The 23,017-nt window shown below is 39.0% G+C and overlaps 1 protein-coding gene across 8 annotated transcripts in view; it reads right to left on the bottom strand.

Moving 5' to 3' along the window:
- LOC126334965 (uncharacterized) overlaps positions 1–23,017 on the bottom strand; it is a 289,683-nt gene that overhangs the window by 1,060 nt on the left and 265,606 nt on the right. For all 8 annotated transcript variants that reach the window (XM_049997738.1, XM_049997741.1, XM_049997739.1 and 5 more), the window contains one exon: positions 8,244–8,369. In XM_049997738.1, coding sequence (XP_049853695.1) covers positions 8,244–8,369 — 126 coding nt within the window. The remainder of the gene's footprint in view (positions 1–8,243; positions 8,370–23,017) is intronic.

Below are 23,017 nucleotides of genomic sequence, written 5' to 3'. Positions count from 1 at the left end.
GAACTACAAACTTAATGATGTTCATAAAATTTCTGAAGGATTGTATCATCATTAGAAAAACAGTCCTCAGAATCTCTCCACAGAATCCAAAGGGTGGGTACACTAAAGAGTGCATTTTGACCCATCTACTTTGTTGGACAAGTTGATTCTTGAGTTACATTATTGTACAGTGTTAACTAACATAAAAACAAAATTTCATAGCTATCAACTTTGTTTCTGTTCCACACCAAAGACTTTCCTCATGGGAAAACACCATAAACAGCAAAGAACTTACCTATCGTAGTGACCACTCATTTGTCGTCAGTGGCATGTGTCATCATGGATTGATGAGTGCCTGTGTAAAGGTGCAGATATCGACCCTGTACTTGAGGGATCGAATCTAGCCTAATGCACCTTTGCTACAGTGCAGCAGCATCACTGATTGGGGCACCAAATAATTCTAGAAGGGATAGATTGGTGCCTGGAGATCGTTTGGTGACGAAGTGAGTCAGTCATGCCAAAGTCATCAAGCAAGTAGGAATCATATGTATGTGTGAGAAGAAATCATGGTCAAAGTAATAATTTTGAAGCTCAGGATTAATTTCGTATCAGGGGAGTTGTTATACAATTAAAAGGCAATTGTGCAGTAAAAAATGGGCATGGTAAACTCATACAAATTAGTGATAGGTGAATGACTGTAGTGTCAGTGTGATTGGGAAGCACAGACGTAATATATGAATTTAAAGTTAAGTAAATTAACTGTGTTGTACAAAAGTGTTCACATACTGCAACCTCTTAATTATTACAAGAATTTCTGGAAGGGAATGATTTATAGAAAAGTGTGGGACAATGGATAGGGCATCCGTCATAGGCTCGCTGTCAGAACTTTAATCAGTGCATGTACTGGCTACTTTTGAATGTCCGATGCCTAATTTCCCAACCACACAGATTATAGCAAGTAACAATACCGTATAAATCAATAAAGAGCACAGAGTGGCTGCTTACAAGTGCTTTTGCCATGTGCAACCTGTCTCTATGTGCATTTTCCCTCTCTATCCTTAGTAACTAGTAGTTGTATGTGAAAGGTACCAAGCAAGTGGTGGTGCAGCGCCTTGTAGATCAGTTTGCACAGCTGTGTGTGGATAATTGTTGTTTGAGTGAGGAACAAAATAAGTTGAGTATAGCAAAAAGGGCAGAAAACCATCACCACCTAGTACATATATGACAGGATTGGGCATAGCTAAATACACATTGGTCATACTGATTGTGGAGAAATCCAGGTGAAGAAATTGGAGTTTCTCTTGAGAATTTGAGGGCTGCAGCAGCCTCAAGTTAGTTTTCAGAAGAACAATTTATGAGTGTAGCATAGCAGCCAACCTAGAGAACGGGCTGCAGTTCTCATGTGGTATATTTAGAGTGGTGCCTTATTTAGGCCTTTAAATGCTATATTCCAAAAGCTCTCCAACCCTTAATTTATTGTTATCTTATTTACTTTTATTTTTTCAAGTTTCTTTCTCACGATAATTGACATGATTAAGTAAATCCCTGGCTACTGGTACTTGGACATCTACAGCAGCCTCTATATTTTTTTCACTTTCACTCGAGATATCATTTGAACTGTTTAATTTTGCATTGTCAGCTATGTTAATAGTTGCTGAAGGAATAAAAATACACCCAATTCATTGCATTTTTGACAAAACAATTAAAAAAATCCTTAGCAGCTAACACATTACACATACATTTCTGAATTTTAAAATGGTGAATAAAACCACTGAGAACAAATAATGTCACAAAATTACTGAAACTTTTATCACTCTATAACACATTACCCCTGGCACAATTTAAAACAAAAGGAAACACCCACTACTATAATAGGGTCAGCATTAGAAAAACCACAACAGCTTACAGATGAATGTCTTGAACCTTGAGAACTTGGCTCAGAAGCAGTTTTGTTCTTATCCTTTAGATTGATGAGCGTAGAATGAAAAATTTTCTTTGTTGCTCAGTGTTGCCGATATTAATAAGCCACAGTGATGAAGACATTCACAGACAGGTTTACTATATATTCAGGAGGGAAATAATTACAATCTACAAAACAATTTAGTAGAATATCATTAGCAAACTTCCAACTGTCTCAAAACACCAAAGTATAAAATGTCTATCTCAATAACTTTTTAGTAACATCTCCTAAATAATGTGATAAATTCATAACAATTACAGACAATCTATAATAGCCGCCAGTTGTCACATAGCACGTTTAAAATGGACAGACAATGTGTGTTTATGTATAATGTGTCACAAAAAACTAAGTGAGGTGGAAACTTTCACGGATTTAGATGCTGGATTGTATGAACACTTTATACTAAAATGTACCAGCAGGCACCACAAGGAAATCATTAGGAACATCTTGGGGGAGGATATGAGGTATTTGTGGACTGTATTTGCAAAGCCAGTAAGAAAAAGTACACCCTATCATGGAGCACAGAAGTAGATCTGGTAGTGATCCAAGACACTGAGCAGGACACACTGGACACATTTCTGTGCAGACTACTGGCTGAGATGCGAGCAAGGTATGACAGAGATTCCCTGCTACCTTGCAAGGAGCTGTAACTGTCGCCATTACTCTGCAAGAAATAGAATCTGATATGCAGCCACAAGAGTGGCTAGTGTTGCCACTGCCTGGGACATATGTATAGTGATTGCAAAGTGCAACAGTGTGATAAAGGTAGTCAAATGGGCCACTGACAGATAAAGTGTAGGTAACAGAGGAGGTCCACGTGTGGTAGATCACATGGTGCCACACGTGTGAAATGGACACACAAGAGCTGGAACCAATGGGCAATGCTTTCGGTAAATACAGTCACTGGTCAGCAGTGTACAGTGTTAGTGGCAGACTTCTGTGTACCAGGCAGAAGGAGAATTTTTTGCTAGGCACAGGAGTGTCAGTTGTTTCATGGTTCTCGGTGTCTGGCAGTATGGGTCCATCACGCTGTAAATTAAGAGGTGTAGCTAAAAATGTTGTAAGATCACTGGGATCAGCAATTGTTATCTTTACCTTGATCCACTGTAACTTCAGGTTTTGGATGAAAGTACTTACTCTGGTAAGCAGCAATTATAGTGCTCTTTATGGGTTAGATATCTTGGCTTTGCATCTTAGTAACAATCTACCCATTCTAGTACCGTACATCTAGCCAATGCCAGGTAGGGACTGGTATAATGTTTCTCTATTTTCTCAGAGAATGATATCTGTATGCAGGCTATTATCATGAGGTCATCATTCTCAAAGGCATTTTAAATCTACTGCCAGTTCCCACTGGGACGAATCCATGTACCCCTTCTCTCTGTGTCTAATTTATATCTCATGATCAAATATGACATTGTTTTCTAAAGTGTTTGTGATAAATTCATAACAATTACAATCTATAATAGCTGGCAGTTCTCATGTAGCACCTTTAAAATGGGCACACCCACACACTCAATGGTGTCCTGCTTCTTGTTGATGCCATCATTAAGGACACCAAACTGGTGTGGGAGGGTGCTAAAGGTCTTAACACCATTCCTAAACTGTGATCATACTCACTCAAGCTCAACTTCCAGGTCAGTATTCAAGAAGAAACAGGCAAGATAATATGGATGGACGTTCTAACCAACTTATCAACTGAAACATTGCTTGTTGAGGAGCCACTGGGGGATAATAATGTAATGAATAGGGCACAATGCTTGTTATGCCATAGTATGCACATAAGCAAGACAACTGTAGTGTAATGCTTACCAATGTGGCTAATTTCAGAGAAATGGGAATTGAGTTACTCTGCTGCTAGAAGGTTATGCAGAATTACTCAGTCCTAATGGATCACTTCTGGCAATGCCTGTTACCCAGTATCCAACTGTGGATACACAATCTGTTTACAGGAAGCTATATCTAATTCCACACCATTTTAAATCAGTAGTGAAGAATTGGTGAAGCAGCAACTCAACCTGGTGTTGCAGAAATGTCATTTCATTCTGCAGGAGGTATGCTAGATGTGTCATATTACTAGCCAGAAATGAATCAAATCTGACTTACAATACATAGGAACTGTGCATTCCAGCACCTTCTACTGTAAGATGTATGCTACCCTTTCTTGGTCTATCAAATTATTATTCGAAATCTGTATCTGACTATGCAAAAACAAGGCCTATCACACAATTGCAAAAAAATGGTGCCAAGTTCCAATGAACTGTGGAACGTGAAGAGGCATTGGCATACTGACTGTGCTGCTAAGGTCTAATCCCCTTCTCGCGTATGTTAACTATGAAAAACCCTTTATCTTACGATGCAATGCCAGCAGTTTCACAGTGGGGTGTGTTTAGTTTAGATTAGATTTACTTTCATTCCAACTGATCTGTAGTGAGGAGGTCTTCCAGGGTGTAGAACATGTCTGAAAAATAACAATACATGACAAATATTTACAACTGTAACAAATAAGCTAATGTACCTTCCACAGGTCCCAAGTGGAATTATCGTCAATTTTTTTAATGAACACTATACGAAAGAATCATTTTACAAACACTCATTTACTAAGATCGAATTAATGCACTGAATTTAAAATTAAAAAGGTTTTTTATTTATAAGGTAATACACATTGTTAAGCTTTTTATGGCTGCTGGCAAGTTACTGAAAATGTGTGTTTCTGAATAATGCACACCTTTTTGTACAAGACTAAGTGACTTTAAATCCTTGTGAAGATTATTCTTATTTATAGTATTGATTCCGTGGATTGAACTGTTGGTTTGAAAAAGTGATATATTTTTAATGACAAATTTCATTAAGGAATAAATATATTGGGAAGCAGTACTTATTATTCCTAGTTCCCTAAACAGGCTTCTAGGAATGAATGTAAGCATAGTATGCCAGCTTTTTCATTTTTATATCTCCTACGTCTGACACAATTCGCACTGCAAATAGAGATTTGTTAAGACGCTTCAGCAGTTCTGTGGTGTGCTCCTCCCAGTTGAATTTATTATCAAGCTGTAATCCCAAGAATTTAACACTGTCCACTCCTTCTGCCTGCTTGTCATCGTATGTTAGTCATATTCATGGGTATAGATAGCCTTCTCAGTATCAGAACCCTTTAGAAAGCCGAACTGCGACTTTGACAGTATGTTATTTATGACAAGATGGTTATGAAGCTAATTGTACATTACCTTTTTTAAAATGTTTGAGAATGCTGGCAAAAGTGAAATTGGACAGAAATTTGAAGCTATTTCTTTATCTCCCTTCTTAAACAGTGGCTTAACTTCAGCATATTTCAACCATTCAAGAAATATTCCACTGCTAAACGACTGGTTACACAGATATCTACTTAAGTCAGAATCACATTCTTTAATTAATTTTATTGATATTTTATCGCCAGCCGTTGTGGCCAAGCAGTTCTAGGCGCTTCAGTCTGGAACCATGCTGTTGCTGTGGTCGCAGGTTTGAATCCTGCCTCGGGTGTGGATGTGTGTTATGTCCTTAAGTAGTTCTAAGTCTAGGGGACTGATGACCTCAGATGTTAAGTCCCATAGCACAGAGCTCAGAGCCATTTGATATTTCATCATACCCACTAGATGTTTTTGATTTTAAAGATTTTATGACGGACATTACTTCTGCTGGGGTAGTGAGGGTCAAATTCATATTACGTAAGTTACTTGATATGTCTGGTCTGGGTACTCCATAGCAGCATCTACAGAACCTGACAACCCCATCTTTTCAGTAACAGTAATAAAATGTTTGTTAAAAAGTTCTGCAACACTATACACATCTGTCGCCAATGTATTATTTACTTTTAATGCTATCTGTCCCTCTCCATGTCTGGTTCTATCGGTCTCCTCCTTCACTATATCCCATATTGTCTTTATTTTGTTATCTGATATGACTATTTTTTCTTTGTAATATATTTGCTTCGATATCCATGTTACAGTCTTTAATATTGTGACAGATACAGTTTTCTTTTTCTTTTACAAGATACCTCCATTCCTTGAGTAATCCATGGCTTCTTTGTAGACTTTGCTCTAACCTTGGGGGGAAAACAATGTTCAAATAAGGTAAGCATTTTATTAGCAAAAGTGTTATATTTTTCATTCATGCCATGAGAACTTTAAACATCACTCCAGTGAATGTCTGTGAGGAGTGTCCTAAAATAATCAATTTTTGGCTTATTGACTGCCCCCTTGAGCTGTGTGCTTTTGCAGGAAGTAGATGCAATGAAACACCCATTGCATAAGCATCACATCATTGCATAAGCATCCCATCAACTGAAAAGAGCCAAAAACAATTACCACATGACAGTGGAGCAAATATAGAGCTTAATATATTGTAATATATGGAGTAATGTACTTCTGCTGCTACCTTCAAGACGTGTCTTTCTGAAGAATAATTTACCATTCTGTCTTGAGATGCATAGTCTAACAAGGTAGGCATGTGCACTGCAACAAGTGAGAGTGAGTGAAGAGCAATGGAAGCACACACTGCACACAACAATGCACAGAGTCAATGATTGTGACACACGCAACTGAGCACACGTGACAGAAGCCAGTGAATTGCTGCCCAGTGTGCTTGTGTGGTGATGTCCTATGACAAACACATGAAGCAGTACTTGTGGAACATGTAGGGAGGTGTGCAATTATCTGCTCCACTGCAGAACCAAACTTGTTCAAAAACAGAAATTGAAAAGTTGAACAGTACATAAAAAAATGTGTCTCTTGCACTCAGTATTTTGAACCCGTGAGACAAATAGCATCTTTACAATGGTTACTAGAGGGATACAAACCATTTCAGATACATGGACAAGACATCTATCTATTGTCCACTCACAGAAATTCCCACTTCCAATAAATATGTCCTAACTACACTGCCTGACAAAAAAAAATGGAGCACCCAGAATGTCATGAGGTGAGACGGTATGTGATGTTATTGCAATGATGATAAAAATTACCCAGAACTGTGGATCAAAAGGAATTTGGTGTGCAGAGTAACTTCAATTGATAAAGCCAACAACGTGGTAAACATGCCAGAAGGCTACTAAATAAACATCTAAACATCCAACAATAATCCACAATCAAATGTAGATCTGAAGAGGGGTCTTGAGACAATCAATATATGTAACTATGAAATATCAAAAACCACAAACACAAACAAGAATATTTTCAAATTAACTATTTTCTTGCTTTAATGGGAATACTTCACCAAGAACAAAATGTTGAACACAATTAAGAACTTTCTTGCTTTTCAGACAGGGTTAAAAGTATTTTAACCACAATAAACTAGAGCCAGAATAGTAACATAGAAAAACTGTTCAAATGGTTCAAATGGCTCTGAGCACTATGGGACTTAACATCTGAGGTCATCAGTCCCCTAGAACTTAGAACTACTTAAACCTAACTAACCTAAATACATCACACACATCCATGCCCGAGGCAGGATTCGAACCTGCGACCGTAGCAGTCGCGCAGTTCCTGACTGAGCGCCTAGAACCACTAGACCACAGAGAAAAACTGTGACAACAGTTCCCACAAACACAGTTTAAAAATTCTCGTATGTTACAAATATTTTCCCTTGTTTTACTCCATTGAAAAGTGTGTAATTGTCCAACACAAGGTTGGTAGGTTGGTTTTAAAAGAGGGGGGAAGGGGGGGGGGGGGGGGGGGGGCAAAATGCTAGGTCATCAGTCCTAACACAAGAGATCAGAATTATGTCAACACACTGCAGTACAATTTAGGGAGCTTAAGCAGTACAGGTACAGTATAAACCCATTAATTTACTGAGAAAGATCTCATGACTGTTCCTGCTGACCTTTTGATAATATAAATACAAAATTACTAGAAATATGTTGCTCTACACACATTAGAAACTGCAATACAAGAAGTATCACATACAATATTTTAGTTCCATGCTTGTACAAATATTTGATCCCACCAATGCACTATACTTGACATTAATAGATATGACAGTGGGCTAAACTGTAGTCACGAGTATTGTGGTTTTAGAATGTCATCAGATATGAAAAATCATACAACAAAGGGAGTACAATTAGGTTGCAAATGGACTTCCAATGTTGTTGCACAATTGATTTTCAGAATAATTTTGCTTTATCATTTATCTTACATAGATTGAAAATTATGAAAGTTTCACTGAGTTAATATTTCCAGGAAAGTGACATGTGCAAACCAAAGTGAATTCAGTTATCTAAGGTAACTTAAGAGTACAAGTATGGTAAAAATAATCTTTGTTCATACAATACCTGAACAGCAGTTCCCAGAATTGTAGGGGAGCGGCTGTTGACAGTAGTATATGATGCATAACGCACTCCTGGTTGTCTGCTTATTGTTGGCAAAGGTACACTGGGAACAAGGAGATGAGCTGACTTCTGTAAATTTAAATATTCCAATTATAGAATTTCAAGTTTGGAGGATATTCTTTGGCTTTGTGCAATGTATGACCAAGTAAAGGAGCATACACAATAAATATGTATATGGAAGAATATGCATGCACGAGTGCTTTCAATGCTGTTATTAACTGCACAGAAGTTCAACAAAAAGAATGGTTGCTAGTACATTGGGGACATGAAGAAAAAAAAAATTCTACAATGAGATAGAGATTTTGTTTGTTTTGTTTTAAGGCACAAAAACAACTAGGGTCATATGCACCCAAAAGTTAGAGCTGTCACAATAATAACTACCTAGGAAGTTAGACATGACCACAGCTTTTTTCTGTCTACATAAGAGTAACTTGGTCCACCTTTGACATGCAAAATTGCTCCAGAGTGATATGGTGAATATTCCGGAAAGCTTGGCCAGTGATCAATGATATATTGCACCAGACATTACCTGTAGATTGTGAAGAAATATTTCAGAACAACTCAACTGGTTCTTCATGATGTGCCAAATGTATTTAACTTGTCCACTCTGACTGACAGCCCATTTGGCTGATTGCTATGAGAGTTACTGTGACCCACAGTTTTGTGCAGCCGATATTTTCCAGATCTTTTGGATTTAACACTATACTTGGGATAAAAAATTATAATAGCTGTCAATATCATGCAAGTATACAACACGAACATCAATATTTTGCATAAATATGGTTTCAGCTCCTTGTCACATGTGCTTATTAATTGTGTGAATCTGATTCATGGATAATTTGTTAAAAGGTTTAATATTCATCAAATCTGGGAAGAGCAATTAGAACACATCGGCGTGGCTGTCATGTCACATTCTGCACTTCTGGCGTGGGCAAGAGGAAGATTCCACGTCCAATGGGAAGACCCCTCCTTTTTGGTGATAAAAAATAATACCAACTGAGTCTAAAGCCTTTGTGGAAAGGAGAGCGGGAGTGTTTCTGCAAAACATAAAGGCTCCCTGTGAACCTTAGATGCTTGGGTCCCATATGATCCAATACTGTCTTTTATATCTTCAACGCTGGTCTTCTAGAAAAATGACAGTTCTTGTCACAACCCTCCATGTGGTGCAAAAGAAAGCCTTTATTCCTCGACTTGATCACAGCAACCTTGTTCTCAATCTAAATGGAACTCATTGGTCATGTTTGTCTGCTGCAGAGCTCTATTTGCAATAATGCGTAATGAACAGTATGCTCTGAAATGTGTGTTTGCTTCCACACTGCAATCTGTAGGCAGTAGGAACAAAATTTGCTGCCTATACTCCTTTCTAGATGGCCAGCCTTCAACGTACATGTTCTTGAATAATACATGGGCATAAAATGTCTACTGGTATACAAATACTTTCAGTACAGTATTTCAACTTCCAACACATATTAATGATGCAGGAAATTAGTATTCAATGAACCTGATAAAACTCATTGCCATTGGAGGGTCATTAGAATAAATCCTTTGTATCTCATCTCCATCTTCCTTCATTCTCGCTTGTGTCTGTATATGTATGTATGGATGGATATGTGTGTGTGTGTGTGTGTGTGTGTGTGTGTGTGTGTGTGTGTGTGTGTGTGTGTGTGTGTGTGTGTGTGTGTGCACGCGCGCGAGTATATACCTATCCTTTTTCCCCCTAAGGTAAGTCTTTCCGCTCCCGGGATTGGAATGACTCCTTACCCTCTCCCTTAAAACCCACATCCTTTCGTCTTTCCCTCTCCTTCCCTCTTTCCTGAAGAAGCAACCGTTGGTTGCGAAAGCTAGAAATTTTGTGTGTGTGTTTGTGTGTTATTTTATTGTGCCTCTTGGTAAGTCTTGGAATCTTTGTTTTTAATACATTTTTCCCACGTGGAAGTTTCTTTCTATTTTAGTTCCTTCATTCTCTTATATATAAAGCTGACCACATAAGTTTTCTGTATCAGTGGTGTATGCTAACAACTTAGATATTACATCATTTTTGCTACACTCGCTATAGGTATACAGGTTGCCACAAACGAGAGGTGGTTATAATATTTAACTCATCAATTACACACATACATCTGGTACATGGTAGCCACAAAAGTGTAAGTAGTTGGTAAATGTTTAACAATTTCCCCCAATGTTCTGTGAGTGTTGACTCAAATTAGTATGTCATCACAATCATTTCATGAGTCACTGTTCTCATGTATCTAGCTCTTCCTCTTGACTTAATGCATCATCCAAATGTGTGTACACACACACACACACACACACACACACACACACACACACACACCTCTCTCTAAGCAAAATAATTATAAAATACTGCCCCATAAAATATACTGTTGTCCACTGTGAATATTATTATACCCTTCATCTCACACTACTGCAAGCCTTCACACACTCTGGATGTGCTACAAGCAAATAAGAACAAAAAATAATCAACAAATTATGTTATTTCTTTATTTTTAATTGTGTGAAAAATAACCATAAAACTTCTCTATGTATGTGTAACTATGGCTTCTAATTAAGGTACATGTGTTAGCATAGCAACTGTATGTGTGCTGTTTTACAGGAAGCCAGACTATGCTTAATTTTTAGTATTTATACGGGAGTAACCAAGTTAAGAGAGAAGTGGATAATGAATTTTCTGTAAAAAAAAGTGGTTCTCTTTGAAGATTTACCAGTTATCAGAGTTCAAACACTGGTTTCTTTGAGTAATCAACATAGAATAATTTGATTAGTATGGTTAAAAAACAAAGAATTTTTACCATCTTAATCATTAATAATTTGTTTTGTATACAGGAAAGTTTGCTCATTGCCAAGGATTGAGCTAATAAAATTACACAAAGTATAACTAGCTCATATTTGGCTGTCACTTTACACAGCACATTCAAATATGACATAAAAAATATTACTGCACCATTTACACACACACACACACACACACACACACACACACACACACACACACTGACAGTCTTATGCAGGAAGTCACTAGGACAATATAAACATAAGTGCACATGACATACAAACTAGTTTCATAAACTAAGCTACTATGTTCAAGTGCCTATGCACCACTCATTTCCTCTGTTGTATGCTGAGTGTTGCCTTTGCTGATTAAATTTCGTGTATTCCTACAACAACTGTTTCCCATTAACTTTTATTTTAAAAAAATAAATTTTAATTATGGTGTTATTTATAAATATGCCATGACTTAAATTTACCATATGCCTTGCCACCAGGCCCACAGTTATGAGTTTAATTATGGTTGGCCCAGATCACTTACAATCTTCTGCCTGAATCTAAGAAATATTTGAGGAACTAATTTTCAACGAACTTCTAACATTTTTGGTAGCTAATTTGCTTAAGTGAAAAGCACCTAAACAATGTTCAGTTACTTAAGTATTACTTTCAAAAGTAAACCTGAATTGGGTCCCTCAGTATGAGAAATATAGCTCACAGACAGACATTTCCAAGTAACTGTGTGCTTCATGCTGATTTACTTTTAGAGGTATAAAAAAGTGTTCAATAAACGAAGAGCATGCCACTTTTTATAAAAAAGTTATATTAAAATGTAGATGGAATTTAGAAGCCTGCCTATTCTTTAACTGGCACAGAGGTACTGCTGCATAGTTTAAAATAATCATTTAAGACAACCAAACACCGCCAGTGACCAGTGATCTTAGTTAGAGACTTAATAGATCCTTCCCATCAACACATCATAGTACTGACAAAAACCAAGTACACTGTGTGAACTTCAAGAATAGATAGAACATAACTGTACAAATGTTCAAATGGACATGTTGCAGTCAGTTGTTCATGCAACATCTCAGTGGCATCACTCACATATGGAAGTTAATAGTAACCACTTCGAACATTAGACTGATTTTAACAAATTAAACTTCAAGCTATACTTTTACCAAAAATGAGACCTTCCTGTCAGTTAATTTTGAAATAATGAACAACTAAACAGTGTATACATTTTTTGGGCCACTATGTAGGTGGCTGGAACAAACTATTCCGAAGTAATGGGTAACTGTTGGTTGATGGGAAGTATACAAAAGAGAGAGAGAGAGAGAGAGAGAGAGAGAGAGAGAGAGAGAGAGAGAGAGAGGCATTTGAACAGATGTGGAGATGGGTGTGGGACGCACAAAAGATAATGAAGACGGATGCAATGAGAATTATGGGGTTGAAGATACATCGTACAGACAATTCCAATCTATGCAATTCAAGGAAGTTGAGCTGCTGTTTGGAGAGCACAGGGGCATATTCACATATTACAACAGTTGCTTCTCTTGACCATAACTTGACAGCAGCCACTCATGTGGGAGAACAGCAGGTATGTGATTAAGCCCTCATAAAAGTCTGTCCAGGAATTGACTCAGAATTGCTACAGAACATACTTGTTGTAACAAGTCAACCTTTTTCTTATGAGGTAGAATACGTCTGTGATGGGACTGGGATATAATGTTGCTGGGAATTGGTATGGTACAGGTCATTCATCTGGAACTTTCACACAGATATGACCCAAATGGCACAGAGCTGAGGGTGTGTAGGATATTTTATACATTGGATGGAAGAAGAAACATGGCTCCTGGAAATATAGGAAGATATTTGGGTGAGGATGTTTCCAATTTCAGTACACAATGAAAGATAGCTTACGCCCAGAGGAGGACTTGGTTAAGCTGCCCCAGTCATGGTGATTTTTGGTAATAGGGGGTTACCTTTTTTCGGCTGGATAATGGGTGTGGTTGAAGTGTTAGAGAATATGGAGGTACAGCATGGAAGATCTGTTGGTGGAATAGGTTCGATGGATGAAGGACTTAGCAAGACCTTAAGCATAACTGGCAAGGAAATACTGTAAACTTGTTCAAAGAACACAGTTCAGCAGTCACAATTTTTTAAATAATTTTAAGAGTTTATTTTTTCCTATTAATACAAGTATTTAGTAACATAACGATTTCATACAATATAGGCATACCATAAAATATGGGCACATTAATCACATTCACAGATATTTGTACTCGTACTGTGAATGACGTCTATGTAAATAATAATCACTGCAATTGAGTCACACATTGATGGCTATGAAAAAGAAAAGATGTCAGCTATTAAAGTAAAGGTACTGGTGATAATTAGTAGGTTCTACCTGGATAGATAAGTACTATCAGCAGAAGCAGAAGATTGCAATTGACTACTTGGCCTAATGTGTCAAGAAAGAAGAAGGTTTGTATGAGTCCACCATAGAGGTGACATGCTGAAGAGTACTGAGTGTAACAGCTACGAGAAAAGGTGAGCAATGAATCCACATTACAAAGACCTGCTCAATGTAAAGAATTATCATACTGCTGGAAGCTACCAGCAGAGAAACAGGTCATGTAAGGATGTTTTAAGACTGGCCAGATGCTCTTTCCTCTACAAAATGTTAGTGTTATTGAGCAGAGTCTGAAGAAAGGAGATGAGAAAAAATTGGAGGTGAGAAATTCCTGGATGGTAGCCACAGTCAGGACGTGGTTGGATAAGTGCAGAAAGATGTAGTATCACTGTTGGACTGGGGTACTGATTGGAAGACTCAAGGTTAAATGTCCGTTTTCAGCTGCTTGAGGTCAGAAATGATAGTAGTGAAACTATGGCACCACTGTATGGGAAACAGGTGATGGAGAGTAGATATTTGACTAGTGCATGACTGGATCTGGAGGTGCAGCTGAAGTGAGGCATTTGGAAAGAAAACTTGTGTAATTACGATTCACAGCAGATATATTGACAATGGTTTTATGTGTTTACTTGTGTTCTGTGGAGTGTTTGGCCAGAGGTTCTGAGAACGTAACAGACAGAAGAAGACACTAAGTTTATACAATACTATTCCTTGTGTCCTGCCGACTCCAAAGTCACCACCTCATTCCGTACACAGGTAACTAAATTTCCTCCAACATATATGTTAAAAACATTCCGACAAGAAGTTTTCATCTCTTTATCTTAAATCTTTTTTAACAAATTTTGAATCACTCCTTTTGTCTCCCAACCACCTAACCACGGATCCCTGCTCATTCTATGTTCACATGTTCTGAAAACTCTACTTTGCCCTTGCAAAACTCCAGTCACACATCTTCTTTCCAAAATCTTCTGTGGCACATGGTATCCTGCCTAATGGGCTTACCATTAAACTTGGCATTCAGGCTGTCACCCATCCTACTGCAAGAACCTTAATCTTTTTCTGGTCCTTCATAATCATACAACCCAAACTCAAATGATACTTGACAGCCTCTACTCCTTTGACAACATCCTTTTACTGTCACCTCCTTCCTGAGTGTTATCACTGCAAAAGGAACATTTGGCCTTCAACAGTTGGAATAAAATTCCCATCACCAACTGCGAAACCTGCCCCAGCTACTCCCATCTTATGCCCATATGTGACTTCCTATACCCAAGAGAAAGCCTACTAGTCTGAACCAAACACCCGTCAAACACATATAGCTCCATGACCATGCCTTGCTGACTTACTCTGCCTTCCAAATCCCCAAAAACTTCCTCCAACCTCCAAGAAACATGCAACTCCTGAACATCCATCCTGAAACACTGTCACCAATTTTTCTGCCAAAACTTTGACCCCTGCTGTTTCTAGAAGCCTCTAACTGCAAACATGCCGGCCTTGTATAGGACATTCTTTCTTTTACTCATTCCTTGCAGTGGGAATATTTCCACACCACACACCCCACTGATAACAGCCAACCTACACCCCATTTACAACCTTGTTTATAACAATTCTAACCTCCCTCCAACTGTGATCCTCCTCTCTCTCCATGCAGTCATCCCTGGTAATCTTCCATAAATTCCTCACTTCCAACATGTCCTCACCTTCCTTTCCTAAATCCCTTCCTGGTGAGCCCATTATCACTGCTATGAAACACACTACTATCCACACTCTGAAAAACAACCCAGACCTTATCATTGTTCCCACAGACAAAGGCTCCACCACAGTGATCATGAATGATAATGTTTACATGGCTGAGTGTCTTTGCTAACTTTACCACACCTCTGCATGCTAACCTTACTGCCATGATCCCATTCCAGAAGTCCAATATGACCTTAAGCAGTTTCCCAAGGACTTAGGTCCAATCCAAAACCTGTACCTGACTCCTCGCACTGGTAACCCCATGCACTTCTACCTTTTACCTACTCTCCTCTCCACAAACCCAACCACACACATCTGCCTACTGGCCCTCCCATAGTGGCTGGGTACAATGCTCCCACAGAACAAACTCTGACTTGTTGACCAACTCTTCCACACTATTGTCTGTAACCTCCCATTCTACATTCAAGACACTATTCACTTCCCTATCTCCCTCTCCATACTTCCTAACCTGTTACTAACAGACTCCTTCTTAGTCATTTTGGATGCAATGTCTTTGTAGACCAATATCCTGCATGCCAATGACTTTGTGGCCATGGAACATTACCTTTCCCAATGTCCTCCTTGTACCAAACCAACCACCTCTTTCATAATCCACCTAGCTAGCCACACCCTGGTCTACAATTATTTCACTTTAAAAGGTCAGATCTACAAACAGATTTGTGGTGTTGTCAAGGGTACTTGCATGGCACCATCTTATGCCAACTTATTTATGGGCCACCTGGAGGAATCTTTCCCATCCCGTCTACATCTAAAATCTCTTGTCTGGTTCAATTTCAATGATGATTTTTACATGATCTGGACTTATGGCAAGGGCAACCTTCACACTTCCCTCCATAGCTTCAACACCTATTCCCAAATTTGCTTCCTTTGTTCCTTCTCAGCTTATCAAGTCACCTTCCTAGATGTTGATCCCTGGCTCTCACATTGCTCCATAAATATGCCTGTCTATAAAAAGAGCATCAACCACCAGCAGTACCTCCACTTTGAGAGCTATCACCCATTCCATGGCAAAAAGTCTCTTCTTTGCATTGTCATCTATGGACGCATCATCTGCAGTGGAAAGCAGGAGTTATTGAAATATAATGATAACCTTATCAGAGCCTTTACTGACAAGACAATATCTTACCCAGCTCATCCATAAACAAATCTCCCATGCCATCTGCTCCTCTGACACCAGTAAACCTGACAACCAACCACTGACTAGCACTCCTTTGATCACCCAGTATTACAACAGCCACGAAATGTTCAGTCACGTCCTCCACCAGGGCTGCATCTTGCCATGCACTGAGATGAGGGATATACAACCTAAAATCCTACCCACATCCATCAACATAGTGTTCTGCTACCCACCCACACTACAGAATATCTCTTAAAATCCTGCTCTTAATCCCGCACTCCATGGGTCATTCCCATGGGATCAGACCAGGTGCACGATCTGTCCCATACAGCCACCGACCATCTCCTAACACTGTCCAGTCAGAGGCATTTTCCGCCCAATAACAGGCTACCCACATGTGAAAGCAGCCACATTATATAACAGTTATGCAATTACTTGAGAGGTTGCCTGGGACAGTGGCTGGTCAAATATTTAACAAAGAAATTCGCCAAACAGCCATGCAAATTGAGAAGTTATTTTATTTTATTTTCACTACCAGTTTTGGTATTCAATTTGCCACCTTCAGGCCCCCCTATGCACCTCTAAAAATTATCGATATTGGCATACTGGGGCCATCTGTTTCTAGATGCCATGAATTCTCAAGTGCTTCCTTTGAAAACTTGACTGCAACTTCAAGTCTTCAAGTCCAAAATGTCTTCGAAGGGAGCACTTGAGAATTCATGGTATCCAGAAACAGATGGCCCCAGTACGTCAATATCAATAATTTTTGGGAGGCGCATATGAGATCTGAATATGGCATACTGGGCTGCCAAAACTGGTAGCAAAAATAAAATAAAATAAAATAACTTCACATTCTGCATGGGTGTTTGGCAAATTTCTTTGTAAAAATAAAAAAAAAATAAACAGAAAAATCCTGTCCTTTATAGTCCTCTAGAGCACACCATTTTCTCTCATTGTATGTTAAATTCCATATCTCCTTCATCAATATAAAACCTTTCATCCACCAATAGTACCCTTCTTCCTCTCATCCGAACAAAGACTGTCATTCCAGCTGAACTGCGGTGCTTTGACTATATATCTGAGTGTGTATGTATGTTACTAGCTTGGAAGAATGACAGTGACCCAAAGCTTTTGCAACATTTACTGTAAATGTGCTTTTTATCACGTAACATTTCAGTGAGTGAGTATAATCAATATTTCTTCTATATGAGTGTTGATATGTCTGAATAAATACTATGTTATCACCTATATAATTAGTGTCTTTTACATTGCAATTGAAATCTGTTGTGGAATGTTATTCAAGGATTTCTAATGGGCATTTTCTTTTTAATGCCTCCTGCATTTCATAACTAATAAATTATTGTCACAATATGCATCTGGTCCAGGAAATGTGTTTGCAGTTTAAAATGTGGTTCTAAAATCTCTCTTGTACCATAATATAATCTATCTTAAACCTCTCATTGGGTCTGGGTCTCTCCCATGTCTTCTTTTGTGATTCTTAAACTAAGTCTTTATAATGACTGAATTTTGCTCTGAGCAAAATTCTACCAGGTAGCTTCCCCTTTCACTGCTCTCCTCTTTGCCCCCTCTTCCTTTCCCAACTACTGAACTCAAGTTCCCCATTATAATGACATATCAGTCCCCCCTCAACTGAAAAATTTCTTATATCTCATCATATGCACTTCACATCTTTCGATGTGGTACGGACTGGCACGGGGTCAGCACATAGCACTCCTGGTTGCTGTCGACTTTCTTGACCTCGGAGCCACTACTTCTTGATCAACTAAATCCTCAAGTGGCCTCATAAGACTGAGTGAATCCCATTCCAGTCCTCCCATCAAGGAAACCTCTGACAGCACTGGGTGCTGAACTCGGGTTCTCAGCATAGTAGCCAGAAGTGCTGAACACTAAGCTATGGAAGGTATGCAGTACACAATGACGTAAAATGTGTTCATATCCTTTTGCATTTTCTTAAGCCCAATGCGGGGACCACACCTAACCATGAAAAACACCCCTGTTCTGTAACACCATCTCCTCCGTACTTCACTGTTGGTACAACACACGATGACACGTACAGTTCTCCACACATTCGCCAACCCCAAACCCCTCATCAGAATGCTACAGGGTGTATTGTGATTCATGACTCAACATCAAGGGTTTCTAGTCATCCACTGTGCAGTGGAGTTGCACATTACATCACATGAAGCAATACTGAACACAGAAAAGGGTGACTTACAAGGGGCTGCTCGACCATTGTAGCCCTTTCTTTTTCACTCCCTTTGCATAGGCATGGTGCTATATGGGCTGCTGTTCATGTTTTGTGAATGATTCCTTCAGCTGATTTCATGTGATTTTTAAGCAACCCTCTGCAATGCTTGATGGTCCCTGCCTATCAGTATATGTGGTCAATCTGCTCGATGTAGCTATGATTGTTCCTTCATGTTTCCAATTCGGAATCACATCACCAACAGTAGACTTAGGCAGTTTTAGATGATTTGAAATGTTTGATGGACTTGTTACTTAGGTGACATCCAGTGACTAGTCTATGTTCAAAGGCTCTTGAGCTCTCCTGGCCAAAGCATTCTGCTGTCAGTGCTTCTCTACTGACAACATACTACTGCCCACCTCCTTTTATACTGGCAGGTCCACCTCTCATGATATCTAGTGGTCGATTCCACATACATAGGGGTGGCCAGATACTTCTTATCAGATGGTATACTTGGTATTTCGTTCATTATTAGAACGACCTTGACATTACCTTTTTCGACTATGTGTTTTTAAAACTGTATCGTGTGAACAGAAATCCTATTCTTCCAGAAATCCTATTCTTCCTGTGCTACAGTATTTCAGTGATTCACACTGTATCCAACTTTACTCTATCTATTCCTCTTCTCAAATACTCTAGGAGATTATTGTACAATCAGGTAGAGAACCAGTTTCTTTGCCTCTCTCTCTCTCTTTAATGCTATTGTCATCATTCATAGTCTCTAGGAGACTGTTCTGTCTCTGGAATATTGTACCCAGAAGATTAGATTAGATTAGATTAGTACCTGTTCCATAGATCATGAATATGACACTTCATAATGATGTGGAACATGTCAGGTTAATAAAAGGTGTCCATACAAGATATTACATTAGACACAATATTACATGACACTCAATAATTTTTTTAATCTTTCTTTTTTCTGGGGAGGTTGGGAAATTACCCACTTACTATATCCAAAATTCATCTAATGAGTAGAAGGAGTTGCCATTAAGAAATTCTTTTAATGTCCTTTTAAATGCTATCTGTCAGACTTTTGATGCTATTAGGTAAGTGACCAAAGACTTTTGTGGCAGCATAATTTACCCCCTTCTGAGCCAAAGTTAGATTTAACCATGAGTAGTGAAGATCATGCTTTCTCCTAGTGTTGTAGCCATGTACACTGCTATTACTTTTGAATTCGTTCGGATTGTTAGTAACAAATTTCATAAGTGAATATATATATTGTGAGACTACAGTGAAGATTTCTAGCTCTTTAAATAAGTGTCTGCAGGATGATCTTGGATGAGCTCCAGCAATTATTCTGATTACACACTTTTGTGCAATGAACATTCTTTTACTCAATGATGAGTTACCCCAGAATATGATGCCATATGAAAGCAGAGAATGAAAATAGGTGTGGTAAGCTAATTTAATCAGATATATATTGCCAAAATTTGCAATGTCCCTAATAGCGTTAAGTAGCTGAACTCAAACGTTTCAGCAGATCCTTGGTGTGTTTTTTGCAGTTCATCCCCTCATCAATGCATACACCCAGGAATTTTGAATATTCTACCTTAACTACCAATTTCTGATCAAAGTCTACATGCCATTGTCATTAGACAGTAGAGATACATGTCTATGTAAAATTTAACAGCTATAATTTCCCCCCTGCCTCTATCTATGCTACAGTACGTAGCAAAACCACACTGATTAATGCCAAAAGGCCAGATCAGTCAGTCATCCAGGCTGTTGTCCCTGTAACTATTGGAAAGTTTGCACCCCTATTCAGCAACAATAGGTTATTCTGATCTCCAGTGGACAAGTGTGTGTGTGTGTGTGTGTGTGTGTGTGTGTGTGTGTGTGTGTGTGTGTGTGTGTGTGTGTGTGCACGCGCGCGTGCTTGCAGTCTTCTTTTTCCTCCGTCTGCAACTCAATGCTTCCTTTATCTCTACGTGAAAAGTACCAATCTATCCTTTTCACCTTAGCGGTTATTTTATGTGGCTTAGTGAGTGTATATTTACTTATCTATAACAACTACTATATTAACAATACCAAAGAAGGAAAGCTGCTACTCGCCATATAGCAGAGATGCTGAGTCGCGATAGGCACAATAAAAAGATTCACACAATCATAGCTTTCGGCCATTAAGGCCTTTGTCAGCAGTAGACACATATACACACACACGCGCGCGCACACACACACACTCACACAAACACAACTTGCACACACATCTGCAGTCTCAGAGAGCTCAAACTACACTCTGAGCAGCAGTACCAGTGCATGATGGGAACGGCGACTGGGTGGGAGTAAGGAGGAGGCTGGGGTGTGGAGGGGAAGGGATAGTATTGTGGGAGTGGCGGACAGTGAAGTGTTGCAGTTTGGACGGAGGGCAGGAGAGACAGTGTGGAAGGGGGAAGGGGTAAGCGGAAAGGAGAGAAAGAAAAAGAAATTAAAAGACTGGGTGTGGCAGTGAAATGATGGCTGTGTAGTGCTGGAATGGAAACAGGGAGAGGGCTGGATGGGTGAGGACAGTGACACCAGCTTTTCTGAACTGCACAGGTAGGAACTTTCCCTGCAGTACATCCTACATTCCTGTAACCCTCCTGGCCTCAACCTTCTTTAGTCACTGTCTACACACATCCAGTCCCCTCACTATTCCCGTTCCAGCACTACACAGCTGTCATTTCACCACCACACACAGTCTTTTAATTTATTTTTATTTCTCTCCTTTCCGCTACTTACCCCCTCCCCTTCCACACCTTCTCTTCTTCCCTCCGTCTAAACTGCAACACTTCACTGTCCGCCACTTCCACCATACTATCCCTCCCCCTCCCCGCTCCAGCTTCCTCCTTACCCCCACCCAGTAGCCACTCGCCACTCCCATCATGCACTGCTCGCAGTGTAGTTTCAGCTCTCTGAGAATGCAGATGTGTGTGCAAGTTGCATATGTGTGTGTGTGTGTGTGTGTGTGTGTGTGTGTGTGTGTGTGTGTGTGTGTGTGTGTGTGTGTGTGTGTGTACTGCTGACAAATGCCTTAATGGCCGAAAGCTATGATTGTGTGAATCTTTTTATTGTGCCTATCGCGACTCAGCGTCTCCTCTATATGGTGAGTAGCAACTTTCCTTCTCTGGTATTGTTACATTCCATCCTGGATTTTCCATTGTTTAACTACTATATTTATTTGTTCATGGAAATGAGTTTTAATTTTTTTAAAGTTGTTTCACTTCCCTGAGGACAAATTCACTGAAGAACTGTGGATGAACACAATATCAAAGCATACTACTTTCCACATGGAATATACATAATGTTTTGTGGTTGTCTGATATGTTCCACATTCATGAAGCTTTCCTCATTACGGCTGTATTGTTCAAACAGTGTATCTAATCTATTCTAAATGGAAAAGTTTTCAGCTTTTGGAATTTTTACTACAAAATAAATAAATAAATAAAAAATAAATCAATTGAAACAGATGATGCAGACAGGAGGCGGGTAAGATACTTTCACCAGAACGCTGAGATGAAGGGAATGGGCAGGACACTAAACATGAAAAAAATCTTGAGCTCCGTAAATGACTGAAATCAGAATAGCATGACAGAGATTTGAAACATGACGTTTGCAAATGCAGCTTCTATACATTACCAATTCATCACTCGAGAGTCATATTTTACAAGTACTGGCAAGTCTGGCAGTAAACTAATAATCTAGCTTCTGATTTTCTGCTATGAAATATGTCACATTTTTTCAGGAAAGATTTATTGCTATCTTCAAGCCAGTTCCGCAGTATTTGCCAATCTACATTTCCCAAAATGAAGAAACCAGTGCATTTTAACACATACCACATACTAAAATCAGTATTTATTAAGTAGTCAAGGCTATTAGATATGCACTGGTCAGCAAGAACATTATGATCAAGCTGTCAAGGACATGACCATTCCAAAGTCAAATGGAGAGCACATAGTAAGACATAGTAAGAAGCTCAATACAGGTACCTGGGATACAGAAAAGTCATTCAATCACTCCATGGGCAGAATGTGATGAAATCAATTAATTGATTTAAAGAACTTTGGCAAAGTATGGACTGGTACACCTCAGTTGTTTGGAATGAGCATCATGGAAAATGACAAGCTTGTCAGATGTCTTTTTTCAAAATTATACCTTTTGAAGTATAGAGGATATAAAATGTAGACTGGCAACAGCAAGGGAAGCATTTCTGAAGAGACATTCATTAACATTGAGTATATATTTAAGTGTCCAGAAGTCTTTTCTGAAAGTATTTCTATGGAGTGTACGCTTGTATGGAACTGAAACCTGGATGATAAATAGTTTGGACAAGAAGAGAATAGAAGCTTTCGAAATGTGGTGCTACAAAAGAATGTCGAAGATTAAATGGGTAGATCATG

The sequence above is a fragment of the Schistocerca gregaria genome, chromosome 2 (genome assembly GCF_023897955.1).
Source record: "Schistocerca gregaria isolate iqSchGreg1 chromosome 2, iqSchGreg1.2, whole genome shotgun sequence".
NCBI classification, from domain to species: Eukaryota; Metazoa; Arthropoda; class Insecta; order Orthoptera; family Acrididae; genus Schistocerca; species Schistocerca gregaria.
Note: the sequence above shows the minus strand (reverse complement) of the source record. Positions and strands in the feature narration are given on the sequence as shown.